The sequence below is a fragment of the Poecilia formosa genome, unplaced genomic scaffold, assembly GCF_000485575.1.
Source record: "Poecilia formosa unplaced genomic scaffold, Poecilia_formosa-5.1.2 Scaffold148, whole genome shotgun sequence".
In the NCBI taxonomy this organism is placed as follows: Eukaryota; Metazoa; Chordata; class Actinopteri; order Cyprinodontiformes; family Poeciliidae; genus Poecilia; species Poecilia formosa.
In genome coordinates this window covers 691,572-705,135 of record NW_006800087.1, presented here as the reverse complement: position 1 = coordinate 705,135, position 13,564 = coordinate 691,572, and the positions used below count along the sequence as shown (strand labels likewise).

The 13,564-nt window shown below is 36.6% G+C and overlaps 2 protein-coding genes across 5 annotated transcripts in view; both read right to left on the bottom strand.

Annotated features, from left to right (window-relative positions):
- The window catches only part of LOC103145869 (clathrin heavy chain 1-like), a 49,684-nt gene extending 45,165 nt beyond the window's left edge, over positions 1–4,519 (bottom strand). For 2 of the 4 annotated variants that reach the window (XM_016677139.1, XM_016677141.1), the window contains exon 1: positions 4,181–4,518. In XM_016677139.1, the coding sequence (XP_016532625.1) occupies positions 4,181–4,222 (42 nt within the window). In that variant the 5' untranslated portion in view covers positions 4,223–4,518. Of the gene's footprint in view, positions 1–4,180 lie in introns of all 4 variants that reach the window. The other 2 variants (XM_016677140.1, XM_007563506.2) reach the window with 2 other exon arrangements.
- A 666-nt stretch (positions 4,520–5,185) lies between these two features.
- LOC103145868 (B-cell linker protein) lies at positions 5,186–13,558 on the bottom strand. Its single transcript, XM_007563505.2, has 15 exons — positions 13,527–13,558; positions 12,742–12,794; positions 12,630–12,651; positions 12,463–12,558; positions 11,805–11,833; positions 11,597–11,633; positions 11,441–11,495; positions 10,480–10,510; positions 10,283–10,319; positions 10,114–10,192; positions 9,945–9,982; positions 9,815–9,849; positions 9,275–9,343; positions 8,073–8,231; positions 5,186–7,343 (listed from the first exon to the last, which is right to left on the bottom strand). The coding sequence occupies exons 4-15, from the start codon at positions 12,515–12,517 to the stop codon at positions 7,227–7,229; spliced, it is 741 nt and encodes a 246-aa protein (XP_007563567.1). The 5' UTR covers positions 12,518–12,558; positions 12,630–12,651; positions 12,742–12,794; positions 13,527–13,558; the 3' UTR covers positions 5,186–7,226.
- Between the last annotated feature and the right edge of the window lie 6 nt (positions 13,559–13,564).

Sequence of the window (13,564 nt, the reverse complement as noted above, 5' to 3'; positions counted from 1 at the left end):
ACAAGACATTTACCTTTTGGAGTTGATTAACTTTATATTCCACAAATTTCAGATTCTTTATAGCACATGTTATGTTTGTAAATATTAATAAAGTAGCTGTTTTCTGCTTTGTTTGTTTGGAATCTGACAAAATCCCGAATAAAAAACTAAAATTTAGGTTAAATCTTTGGACGTAAGAGGAAAAATATGGTAAAAGAGCCAATTTCAGCATTAATGTGATTTTGTTTAATTTCCCTTTTGGGCAAATAAAGTTGTTTTTTTTTTTCAGTTTGTCAATAACCAAAACATATTAATGAGTTTGAGAAGTTGAGATGAGGCAAAGCGTCAATAAATGATGTCATTTAAATGACTTTAAACAGCCTGATGTTTTTTTATTAATTCAGATTTTAACTTTTAGATATTAAAATAAGAGATAAAGCCTGAGAAGTCAAAGATTTTGACCAAATTTAACCTAACTAGATATAAAAAGTTATTTTTAAAAATATCAGGCATCTTGATCATTCTGAGCTGCATTCCTGCACCCTGCCTCTGACTATATAGACTGAGCTGTAGATGCCAGGCTAAAAAAAAAAAGCTAAACAACTTGAGGCTCAAAGTCTTGGGTTTGCAAATTCCAAGCATTTTTCACTCTGCTTGAGCCACCTGGATTTGCACGGGGATACAACAGGGCAGAGGTGGGGTTTCATGCAAGAAGTGGAACATAAACCAGTTTGTTGCTTATCACTGCATCAGACTTAAAAAAAAAAGTTTGAGGGAAAAGTATGTGGCTCTGAGAACAGATGACCCAGACATGGCCTGATGGCGCTCTGCTGCAGCCGACACAGTTTTCAGGCAGAGGATCTAAGGTCAAGAAAGAAAGTGAAGCAGCAAACCAGAGGAGCTGGAAAAGAGGGGTGGGGTCTGCTTTTCTCCTTCTTCTCCTCCTCCTCTAGTGAAAGGCCATTTCACAGCCGGCTGCTGCCATAACAACCAGCTACAGACCAGTGGAGGTGGTGGGGCGCGTCACCAAGTTTCTCTTTTGGCTCCAGGACACCGGGCACTGGGGGACCATTCAAAGTCCAAAAAACTGAGGGGAAAAAGAGGGGACGGTGGTGGAAACGGTTCCCCCGCAGAACACCATACAAACGGCTGTTTGTTTCTTTTATTGCTCTGGATTGTAAAGAGGCATTTTTCTACTGAAGGCCATGTGCTATGCTTATGCTTATTGCTTTGAAGCTGCACAGATGCTTCAATTAGAGCCTGGAAATACATATAATATTACTGCTGTAATATAAATCAGGATGCCATGCGTTAAATGCTCTCATCCTGCCAGCCTGGGTGCAGTGAAGGGATTCAGTTTGAGAGCAAGTGACGGGTTTTACTTCTGCACAAACCTGTCTGGTAATTTTCTCCAAATTCAGCTTAGGAAGCAGCAACCATACATTAAATTAACTGAAAATAGGGAGTGTGTTCTCACAAAATATGGGGAGAAAAAAGCAACAAAGCTTGAGAGCTAGTGTCATTCAGGGCCTACAGCTACAAAACAATCTATTCCACACACGTAGGAAATAAAGCAATCTACTGATTCAAACGTATCAGCAATCAATTAGTATGTTTCTATTCTTTAAAACTGAAGTACTTTTCTATGTCCTACTCACCGTCTAACATACAAATAATGATTAAATGATTCAGATAAATAATATCAATAAGAAGGAGGTTGCTCCAATTTACTTTGGATATCAGAGGTTAAGGATTGACTGGTTCAAACAGGAATCTGGGATCGTCAATAAATGGAATCAATAAATGTGTAATTTCCAGAAAATATGCTCGACTAAAACAAATTATACATGAGATGGTGTTTTTGTAATTATCTCCACAATTCATGAAATTACTTGACTCCGAAGGAACGTAAACTGAATTAAATTCAAACATCATTAAAAAGTAAATATGTCACTACATCATTCAAACTGTGAAATTCTGTAGACTCTTTTCACTCAGACATAAATTTCATATTTTGTTCCACAGCACTCTCAAGGTTGCACTTTTTATTCCACTACACTTTCCCTTCCACTCAATTTTCCATTAGCATGGACAATGTATTCAGAACAACACACTTATTCTTTAGTAATGACTTTTTGTGTTTCTTATCCCTGTGTACGCCAAACAATTACATGATGAAATTAATTTTTGGTTTCCATTAACTGCAAGTCAAAGGAAACATCAAACATCACTCAATAATGATTTTTTTATCATATTTTAAATTGAATTAATGTAATATTCAAATTCATTGACATTCAGCTGTATATGGGTACAAAATAACTTGTTTATGTGTATGAAATAAAGGCAAAAATAGGCATCGAGAGTTAATGGAAGATGTTTGTTTACTGAGGTTCTGGAGCAAAACTTTGAAAACATACACTAAGATTTATTGTCCAAACTTTTGTCTACCAAGGAGTTTTGGAAATATTTTTGCAAAGCGCGTATTGAGACTTGTGTCAGTGACACATCTAAAACCTAACTGCTCGTTTGCACCAAGTAGTTTAGTAAGTGGTTTGAGATTTTGCAACAGAAACACAAAAACAGCAGCGAAACAAAGTAAAGGTCTATGTTTTACATAAATGGTTTCTGCAAACTCAAATTTAAGACTTTAAGGCCATTACTGATGAAATTCAAGACCTGTGTGACAACAGCCAAAAGACAAATTTAATATTTTATATAGAAGTGCCAAGCCAGAATGCACATAGCATCGTACAGATTGTCAACAGAAGTGACTCAGAGGCAAAGTCCAAACTGGCGATAAATTTAGACTTGCCAATCATAGATGGAAAAAGCTAGCTAGCAAAGGTTTGTTAGCAGCTAGTTAGCCATAGCCCCAACCACCTTGAGTCACAAGGCAAAATAAATGCATCTGCATGTGACTCAAACAGAAAAGTCCTAACAGAAAAATAAACTACCTAGATCATACACGACTAAAATAGTCCTGCCACGACAAAACTTCAGACTTGTAATTAACATATTTAAGGACAAATTCCTAAATTTTAAGACATTTTAAGGATGCACGTAAACCTGATATTCTGTTTTCAGATCCTTGATTGTGACTTCATCTCAAACCTTAACCCTAAAGAGAAGGTTGCTATTTTCAATTAAATCAACAAAAAAAAGTCTTCCTTAAAATAATTCCTTGAAAACAATGCTATTTCCTGAACATACATTTATTAAAATGAAAATCTCTTAACTAGAATAAGCTTCATTGATGCTTCAATGCTAAAGAAAGTCTCATCTAGCCTTCTCTAGCCTGATGTTACCATTATGCACCTCTTCTTGTGATTTCAGAGTGAAGGGATTTACAAATGCAAGCCACACTTTTCAGGGCATTATTTGTCAAACTTGTAACACATGAAGTCAACATCTTTATACCTTAAAATGAAACGCTACTTTGTTTTGCATTTTAGCAAATAAAATTCCAATAAAATGCATTTACGTTTATGGTTTTAGATAAAACGTGATAAAGTGAAAAGAGGTGCTTTGAAGAAAAAAAGGGAAAAAAGAGCAAGATGTCATGCAGGGCTTGCAGGATAACGGGCCCAGAAACGATCTCATCCTGCGGGCTGGAAAGCAGTCCAAGTGCAAAACAACAGATTGTACTTCTGCACACACCTGCCTGGAAATTTACGCCCAAATATCCGCAAAAACAATGCTTTAGCGCATAAAACCACCTAGCAGAGGGTTGCAAACAGGCGAAAATGCTGCTGCAAGATGATAACGCGGTAGCAACAAAGCTTAACAGCAAGTGCCATTCAGGGTCTCAGTTACAACGTAACTGTGAACAGCTGAGCTCAGTTGTAGGCGGTAAAAATAAGAGCGAGAGAGAGAAAGTATCAAAACGCCGCAGTTAGTCTACAAAAAAATGACGGCGGCGTTTTCAAGTTGAAAACACCGGTCCCCATTGGAGCTGTGTACAACCTGCCTGTTCAATTTCTACAAGTCATCATCTGCCCGGCAGGAGCAGAAAACTAGGCCTGTAGCTATATTGAGCACCACCCTGCAGCCCAATTTCAGATTCCATTTAAATGCGACATGTGCTGTTTGTGTGCGGAGGAACATGGGTGCAGAGCGAAGCAACCCCCCCCCAAAAAAACAAAACAAAGGGGCTCAAATTTTTCTGAGGTTTTTTTTTTTTTTTTTCTTCCACTGTGCTTACCTGGAGATGTTCCTGAAACCGTATTGGTAAAATCTGAGCCATTTTCAGGTGATTTCTGCGCCTGAAGAGTCCGTGAAGAAGGAAAGGGGATGGGGGATAACCAGAGGAAAGAGGTGGCTGTCTTCTGTTTTGTGTCCCCCAAAAAACCAAAACGATGGGCGGTAGTGTAGCCTGGTTGGTATCACACGAATCTAGTGACTGCTCCCATTCAGGAGCCCCCCTACACCAGCGCTGAATCAAAAACTCCGCTCCTCCGCTAAGAAAAGTAGTCCGCTCTGCCTAGTAACTGAGCCAAACCTGCTCTCCGCGGTGCCTCGTAAGGAAACCAGAGTGTTCTAAAAATCTACACAGACTCTTTATAAGTCATGACTTTGCATGTGTTGGCGTGTTTTCCTTCCACATGATGACTGACGATTCATCCCGTTGAATGTGTGGATTGTACTCTTCCGCTGATACCCCTTCCCCCTCCCCATTTCACCAACTTCAAAATTAACAATTCGGTTCAGCTCCAGCTCTGTTTTGACTGGTTACCAACGAAAATATTTATGTTTCTGAAATGTATTTAAATCGGACACTAATTTAACTATTTCACATTTTGTCATTTTACAACCACAAATTCAACATATACTATTGGATTTTTATGACAGACCAACACAAACTTGTTATGGGAATGTAAAAGGGTTTTGTTTGTTTGTTTGTTTGTTTTGTTTTGTTTTTTAATAAATAAATATTTGCTCATGGCAACAGCATTTTGTAGTTATTTTTGTTAAAAACTTTTTGGTTGAGGCATTCTTCTTTTAATAGTTAATTTGCATCTCAAAAGCTCAAATAATACCTGAATTAAGACCATAAATCCCAGGGGAGTTGAAAATGATGCTTCAACCTTCTATCAGTTATTATGGACAAGAATCATATCCCCAACTCCAACCTCTCTCTGCCAGCCTCAAATATCTACTGAAAAAACAGTTTTTAATTTTTCTGACAAGACTCCACAAGTTTTTTTTCACTTGTTTTGTTTTTGTACCATATACTCTGACAAGGTTTCCAAGCCCACAGCATCACAGAACCACCACGGCTCACAGCAGTGACCATGAGACTCTCCTTTAACATTAGGCTTCATTTACCTACAAACCCAAAGTTTCCCCTCATGGCTCCCTAACATCCAGTCAAATTGTTTCCAACAGTTCCAGCTGTTATATACTCTTAAAAATAACTAAATGCAGATACACGTAAGCTGTGGTTATCCACACACACATTTGTCCTGCTTGACTGGCATCTTCTATTTACTAACCCATAAAAGTTCCTAAAGAAATCAGTGTCTTTGTCATATTTACAGTAAAGCATATTCAAAGTCATGTACTTCTGTTTGCAACTGAAAGACACTTTGACCAACTATGACTAGTTGATAACATATTTAAATGTCAGATATTTTTGAATAAATGTTTTCAAATAAAAGTTTGAATGAAATTTGTTTGTTTTTTTATTGATGAGGAGTGCCAGAGGGGGGCGCTGTTTGTATGTGTAAAGATTTTACAGCCTTTAGGATTTTCTTCTAATATTGACACGTTACATTCATTTGTACCTGATTATGTTTTAGTTAAATGCTTGTTTGTTGCTTAACAAACATGAAATTAAACATTGTACACTGATAGATGAAAATGTATCTATAGAGACAGAAAACATTTCTAAATTTGCACATAAATGAAAATAATATATATTCTTCCTTTTGGTGCTTTGTTAACAGCCGTACTTCCAGAAAGAACATGGCTTGTTCCTTCTTTTGGTCCAATTCTCAACACAAAAATGAAAGAGTGTGTTAGACAAATAATAAAATTATCCCCAAGTCGCTGGGAAAACAAATCATACGGTTAGTTGTGGAAACTAAAAAGTGGTCTGTAGCGTGACAACAGAACATGGTTAGCTTTGGAAAAATTAACATTTTTGCAATAAAAAAGATTACAAAATCTCTGCAACGGGAGTAGAGCATAAGAAAAACAAAAAGAGCTGAAAATATTCAGTGCGAGTTGACCTTGCTGGGGTTGTCTTGAATTCCCCGTCAAAAACAGGAACTTCTATAAATCTTTGCTGCGGTTCTCAGGACTTTGAATAGTTCAGGCTCAGATTATTATTAGTTCTCTTACTTGCCAACATACAGTAGCTCGCTTCAGGAAGTAATTCAGTTCTCCTTTGCACCTCTTATTAATGCAAATTTCACTAATACAGTAGAACCAGTGAAAAATCTTTTGCATTTTAGGCAGAACAGACGTTCTGTACAAGCAAAGCGATGTGTAAAATAAAAACGGCATTAGAAGAAGCTCTGAGTCTGATTTACATCTCAGGGTCTAATCTGTTTGCAGACAGCTCTAAGATTTACAAACTATTTTCCTAAAAGCAAATAGTCACACATTTGTTGATCTACCATTTGGTAGAAGATTTATGGTTTGATCACAGAGGAGATGTTTGACCCTGACAGGAAGCAGGTGGAGCCGCCAGCGTCTGGTTAGCAGCTGCTCCCACAGATCCTGGAGAGCTGCTGCTCTCATCAGGACACGACGCCAGAGGATCAATTCTTCCCAAAGAAAACACCACAAAAACCCCTATGATGACATTCAGACATACTAAAAGTCAGCGTTGGTAAATACAGACAAACCTGGATGAAATTAACACAACAGAATCAAAGCAAGTGACATTTTCTGGACTGTAAAACAGCCAACATGTTACACTAAAAACTGAAAGTATTTCAAAACAAACACTCTGAAGTGAACTTATGAGAAGGTGACAGAAAAAGATCTGAGCAAACAAATTTATGTAAATGAACAGAAGTGGAAAAGTTGCAACGAATAGAGTTGAGACTTCAAGTGCGACAGCTGGATGCTTGATAAATATAAACTTACAGTTTTCATCTAGACATCTTCCTCAAAGAACCATAGTGAATAAAAAAAATCTATTTTTTACAAGGACAGGTAAGATCAAGGTTTTTTTTCTGTAAAATAAAGTTTCAGTTTCTTCCGTTTATCTCACACAACATGTAATAATTAGTGTCGTTTTAGAGCCGTACAGGCTGCGTTAGGTTTGCTGTGTGCTTGGCCTGGCTCTTGCTGTCAATCAGAAGTATTTGGTTGCTCTTGTGGTAAGAAATCATCTCGTCAAGACTGCTGAAGACCTACGAGAAAAGGGACAAAAACAGTAAAGAAAACAGTATAAAAGTATGTTTAAAGTGCCTTCCTAAAGTATCTTTACACTTTTAATTTCACATTTTGTCACATTTCACCCACAAAATGTGAGGAATTTAATGGGATTTTATGTGATACAATTGAAGAGCTGCAAGTATTTCTTTGGTCTTTCCACAATGACTCTTGATCACTTTCTCTAAAATTTTTCTAACTAATGATTTTATAAATACAACTGCAAATTCAGGTTGGCACTAAAAAGTACCAGTAAGATCCTGTTTTCTTACCACGTTACAAACTATTTGCTCTTTTAAAAAGTATAATTTTCCACAAATATCAACATGCCAGAGAGAAGATCTACCCATATTTGTTAGCTTTGTTTTTCTTCATTTATGACCTAAAAACAGAAGTAAAAAGTTTAGTTCTTCAAAAGTGACAACAAATTTCCTATTTCAAAAATCATAAGTTATTTTTGTAGAAATATCATGTGACATTTTCTGATCTAAACCAGTTTATTTAGCTGGACTGAGAGCAAAAAATGGTTCTTTGAATTGTAAAGGTTGCAGACCAGTCATATAAAATCCACATAAGATTCATTTAAGTTTGTGGTTGTTGCATGATAAAATGTGGAAAGACTTTATCAGGCACTGTATGAACTTTTCCCTTCAGAATCCTGTTATCTTTCTCTTCTTTTATATTTAAATATGAGGATTTTCCTTCACCTCTTCATTCTTCTTGCCCTCCTTTCCGAGGGCGTAACCTTTTGACTCTTCAATAAAACGGATGGGGATGTTGTACACCTTCTGCTGGTAGAGGACAGCCAGGGTGTACGGCTGCTGGGGCCGCTTGTCTGAGCTGTATCGAATGAGAAAGGCTCCATCCTGCAACACATAACACAAACGTACATCTTTGAAAAGCAGAAGTGGAGCCTCCTGCACATCCAACAAGAATGCGACACGTGGTTTCTGGATGGCAAGTCAACAACAAAGCACTTGTCTTTTAAAACCAGCTGACTAAACGTGCTGGAACTCAATTTGGGTTGCTAGGTGACAGGCTGGGCTCATCTTGGGTTGCTAGGTAACGACGCAGTGCCCCTTGGTTATAACTGAAAACCCCTTAAGCCCTAAGGGTGGAAAGGTAAATGTCTGCAGGCAAAAACATACCAAAATAAATCACTAATAGCCTCACAGTTATCAGATTAAAGTGCAAACTTTTGGTACTTCTGTAAAGGTAAGACATCAAAGAATGGTTTCCTGGTGTCAGTACTATTGTAGCTTTTACCCTGCCTGAATTAAATACAATAAATTTAGCATTTTTATAACCTCACCAAAATGTTGTTATAAATAAATATTGCAAAACATCACTAAAATATTATTTTTCACACAAAAAAGTAGTTTAGACGTTTAAATCTACATGTTGGGTAAAAGTTCACCAAATTTGGACTCAATCAGTTGAAAAATATAGTTTTTATAAATGTTTTACTGAGAAATGTCTTACTGGTAAAAAAAAACATATTTTCAGTAAAACATAAATCAATAAATAAATAAATTAATTAATTCATTCATTCATTCATTAATAAACCAAAACATCAAATTTTTCGTGTGAAGTTGCGGGGAAAAAACTTACACATCACCGCAGGGTCACAACTACATATTATTCAGGTGGATGCGAACACAAAAATCGGCTTTTTTGGGGGTTGTGCAAATATGGCTTCTTCTTCTTCTTTTGAAGAAATTTTACTTTCTCAAATCTTCCTGCACTTTCTGAGTATGATGTTTGGAGAAAGTATTCTTGGGCCAAAAAATCCTTGTAGCATAAACCTCCTAAGGTGCTTTTGTCCAGAATTTTTTTTTTTTTTATTTACAAAAAATGGGTTTCTTTTGTGTCAGAAAAGTACATTTTATAGTGGTTTAAGTGGCCTTACCTTTCTGACTCTATTTAAGAGACTCTCAGCTGTCTGTCTGCTACAGTCTCCAGCAAACCACTCTTTATCCTGAATTGAATGAAAGACAGAAATTAAGTCAACAAATGTCCCTCTATTATTATTTTGAGATCAGGTTCTGAATATGTATTATGGACCATACATTTTGTCCCCATTCTGTGCCTCTCTGCTACGTTTCACACCAAAAATACAGAATAACCCTTTATTATTGGAAAATGACCCATTTGGTGATTTTCTGCTGCTGCTGCTGCATTACAGGAGTAGAAAACACAAAATATTTGCTCTTAAATCTCCCAAGTTATCTATTTTACTGAACTCCATACCAACATTTTCATGTTGTCTAAAAAAAAACTTACAGATTACAGAAAAAACTCATGTTACAAATGGGATTCTTAAATCTGAGCATATTAATGGTAAAATAGACTAAACTAAGTTTAGTTGCTAACCAAAGTTTGTTTTTTGTGAATGAAAACAGAGAACTTCCAGTTTAAGTGTATTTTTTAGTGCAGGTTGATACTCTACCTCATTCCCACTCAGCTTCATCATCCTGCTGCCACCTTAAAACAGATATAAAACATGCAATATGCTGAATATTATCTGCATTTTGTCAGAAACAATCCAAAGTAATAATGTGCGCAGACTCCCAGCTCACCTCCAGGTTTGCAGTCTCCCATCATAGGATGAGGAGGCCTGCAACAACAACGGGGTGATTAGTTTAGTTTTCATTTAAACATAAATGAAATGAAACAGAAAAAATAAACTGGAAATTAATCCAAATTCCATCACTTTAAATAGTATTTCTGTATAGCTAGCACTCATACGTGGGTTTAGGTTCCTTCAGATCTGGAGGCAAAACTCGTTGTGGTAGCTGACCGGGGAAGCTGGCGCGTCTGTCCTCAGCTGTAAGAGAAATTATTACATTTTCTTCTGGTTTCAGTATCTCTCCAGGTTTGTTGCTGTCCGTTTTTCACTGGTTAAATAGTTACTCACATGTCTTTAGCTCGTGAATAGCAGAAAACATTGGCTGCTAAAAGAGAAGGCAAACATTGTTCTAGTGTGGGATTTGTAAATATTACCTTTGGCACAGAATACTGAACGATTTTTCATGAATCAACACCTATTTGGGCTCTGTTACTTTTACTAGGACAGTTCCCAGTATTTAAAGAAGAAAAGCAAGATACACTTACGGTCTCAGCTCTTGGAACTGGTGGTTTTACCCTGCAGATAATGAGAAAACAAGAGCTTATTGTCTGATTATAAAGTAAGTGTGATGCTGTGCAAAGGGCAGACTGACTCCATTTAGATTCTGTTGCTCCTTTGATACCTTTTGGTTTTATGTGTTTTGATTTGCAAAAAAACACAAATATTACCAAGTATTTTCTTGTCTAGTTTCTAGTGCAAACATCTTAGTTCATTTGAAATAAGACAAAACTAACTTACAGGTAACTTTTCAGCAAGATATAGGAGCTTGTTTCATGTAAGTAATTCCTTAATATTGATAAAAAGGCTCCACTGGCAGGTTATTTCACCTACAGTGAGACATTTTCCCATGGCGTAAGTGAAATAATCTGCCAGTGAGAAAGTACTTTTTCATCAATATCATTTAGTTATTTACTTTAAACAAGCTCATATTTTTTTTTGCTGAAAAGCTACTTGTCAGTTAGTTTTATAGCATATTTGCAGTAGGAACTGGACAAAAAATATTTTTTGCAGTGTGGATTTGTTCCTTTTTCTGGTTCAGACGCTTCTCTGTTCATCCATTCCTTCATTTTAGATTTCCTCCGTTTTTTCTGTGCTCAGTTTTTTGACCTCCAACACATTCTGCCAACCAGGTCTCAATAATTTCAGCATATAATAACTCTCCTGAATTCTTCAGGTGTTAATCAGATCCTCCTGTTAGCTTTTTGTTTAACTCGGGGTTAATTCTGTTTGGATTTGGTTTTAATACACTTTGGGGGGGTTTTGTGCAGAAAAAATATTTTTTTTTCTCTTGTACATCTTGTCTCATCTTGCCAACCTACATTTGTGTCCTCCACATCCATAATGCATGAAACAACAGACATTTAACAGGCTGCACTGTGGTTTTAATGTCTCCCCTTTCTGGAGATAAAATAAAGAAATGCACGGACTCAAATGGAAAAGACTTACATGGGTTTTGGAGGAGGAGGTTTCGGTCCTCTGTTTGGGGCAGGAGGAGGGCAGGCTGGAGAGCAGAGAGAAAAGAAATGATCAAACATTTTCTGTAGAGATATTCTGGGACCTTTTGTTAAGCAATGCTGTTTTTCAGTGTGAGATGTGACATACATGCTTCTGGTTCCAAATACACGTCATCATTGTCTTCCTGAAATAAAAAAGATCATTAATTTGTGAAATAAAATTACATTTTGGTTGCTGTTTTTTTGTAGTTTAGCTATGACATTTTGTACATGGATATTTATTTATGCATTTATAAATATTTATTCATAAATATACAATATTTACAAGCATGTACGGGTCATGATTTCAAACTCACCTGTTCTTCATTTGGATCCAGATACACATCTGAAAAGCAAACAAACAAGGAGTAAACAAACATTGTCACCATAATAATCTCATTTTTAAAGACAATAAACTCCCCAAATACTTTTTCACAGCACTGCAAGTCAAAGCTTGATTTTTATCCATATTATAGTTCAGAACATTTATTAAAACACACAATTTTTGTTAAAATATTCAACACAAACAAAATAAACTGTGGCAAGCAGAGCTGGATACTGAGAAATTATTTATGCTATTTATTTCAAACAGAACTGATCAAAAAATATGTTTCATAAAAACAGATTTTATGTTTTTAGCTTGTCAGTAGGTTAAAGCTTTAATGTTGTCAATGATAAATCAATGCATCCAATGTAAAATAATTTTGTTTCAAATAATTTTTTTTCTGATATCAAGTTGCTAGGAGGTGTTTCAGTAGGTGGCGCTGTCTTCCTTGCTTTTTAGTTTTCTTTCTATTTCCCCAAGGGAAAAATTGTTGCTAAATATTAAACACGACTAACCAGCTGTGGGTTTTAAAGGCACTTGAACCACAGATTGGAGGAAATATGTTTGACTGCTGTGTACACTCATTTAAATATGGATATTAGGTTTCATTCAGTGATTTAAACCCGTGACTGTGGTCGTGTTTATTTCACCTTCTTCAGGTAAAGGAGCCGGAGCGGGAGCAGGGCGGGCCGGAGGATCCGGCATCTTTCTCCTTCCGGGTTTCTCAGTTCTGTTTATTTCAGGAGCTGGAAGGGAAAACGAGGCTTTTCACCCGCACAATCTACTGTTAAATAAACAAAAAATGGTGACAACTCACGTTTTCCAGTGTTCTGTGGTGTCTGAATGGAACAGGTGAGGATATTTAATCAAAAGTAAAGGAATATATTTGCACAATTTTAGAGAAATACAAAGTTTGAAGCTGTTCTTACCGAGGGTTTGGTTAGTCTGGGTGGGGGACGAATTTCAGGACGAGATGACCTCTCTGCAAAAAAAGAAAAAAACTGATTTTTGAGGGGGAAAGAAGAAATATAGGAATTTTAAAACTGTGCCTTAAAGGTTTTTTTTACATTTTGTCTTGTTAAAATTACAAATTTTATTTCCATTTTATGTTATAGAGCATTTATATTTAACCCTCTTTGAGTTCGCTGTGATTTCAACTATCCAACTTCTTTAAGCATATCTCCACTACCACATGTATATACTGAATCATTTTTTTGTAAAATTACACAAACTCAGCAGGCTCTTCTTCTTCTTCAAAAATATGTTCTACTTCCTGTCAACAACAAAGCACTTGTCTTTTCCAGCAGCCTTTTTGCAGCGGTGAAACCAGCAGGCCAAACTTTCTGGAGCTCTAATGGGTTGCTCGGTAACGGGCTGGGCTCGGCAGGGGTTGCTAGGTAACGGGCTGGGCTCGGCAGGGGTTGCTAGGTAACGGGACAGCGTCTGCTGATGTATGAGTTTACATTCCGGAGGTTTTTGAAACCAGTCAAAAAATATTAACCTATTGTTTATTTAAGCGATTGGGCTTTTTTTTAGAAGCAGTAGAGGCCCAAATGGAAGTACAAAAATGTATTGTGAAAAAATTTTGTAAGACTATGGCTGCAATGTGAAAAAATGTAAACAGAAGTTCAAGGGTTGTGAATACTTTTTCGCGGGTTTGCAAATGTTTTTTAACATTGAGCTACAATGAGAGAAAATGCAGAGATTTTTTTACCCAAGTAAATGTTTTCCTGGATTTGCGTCTGTGGGACC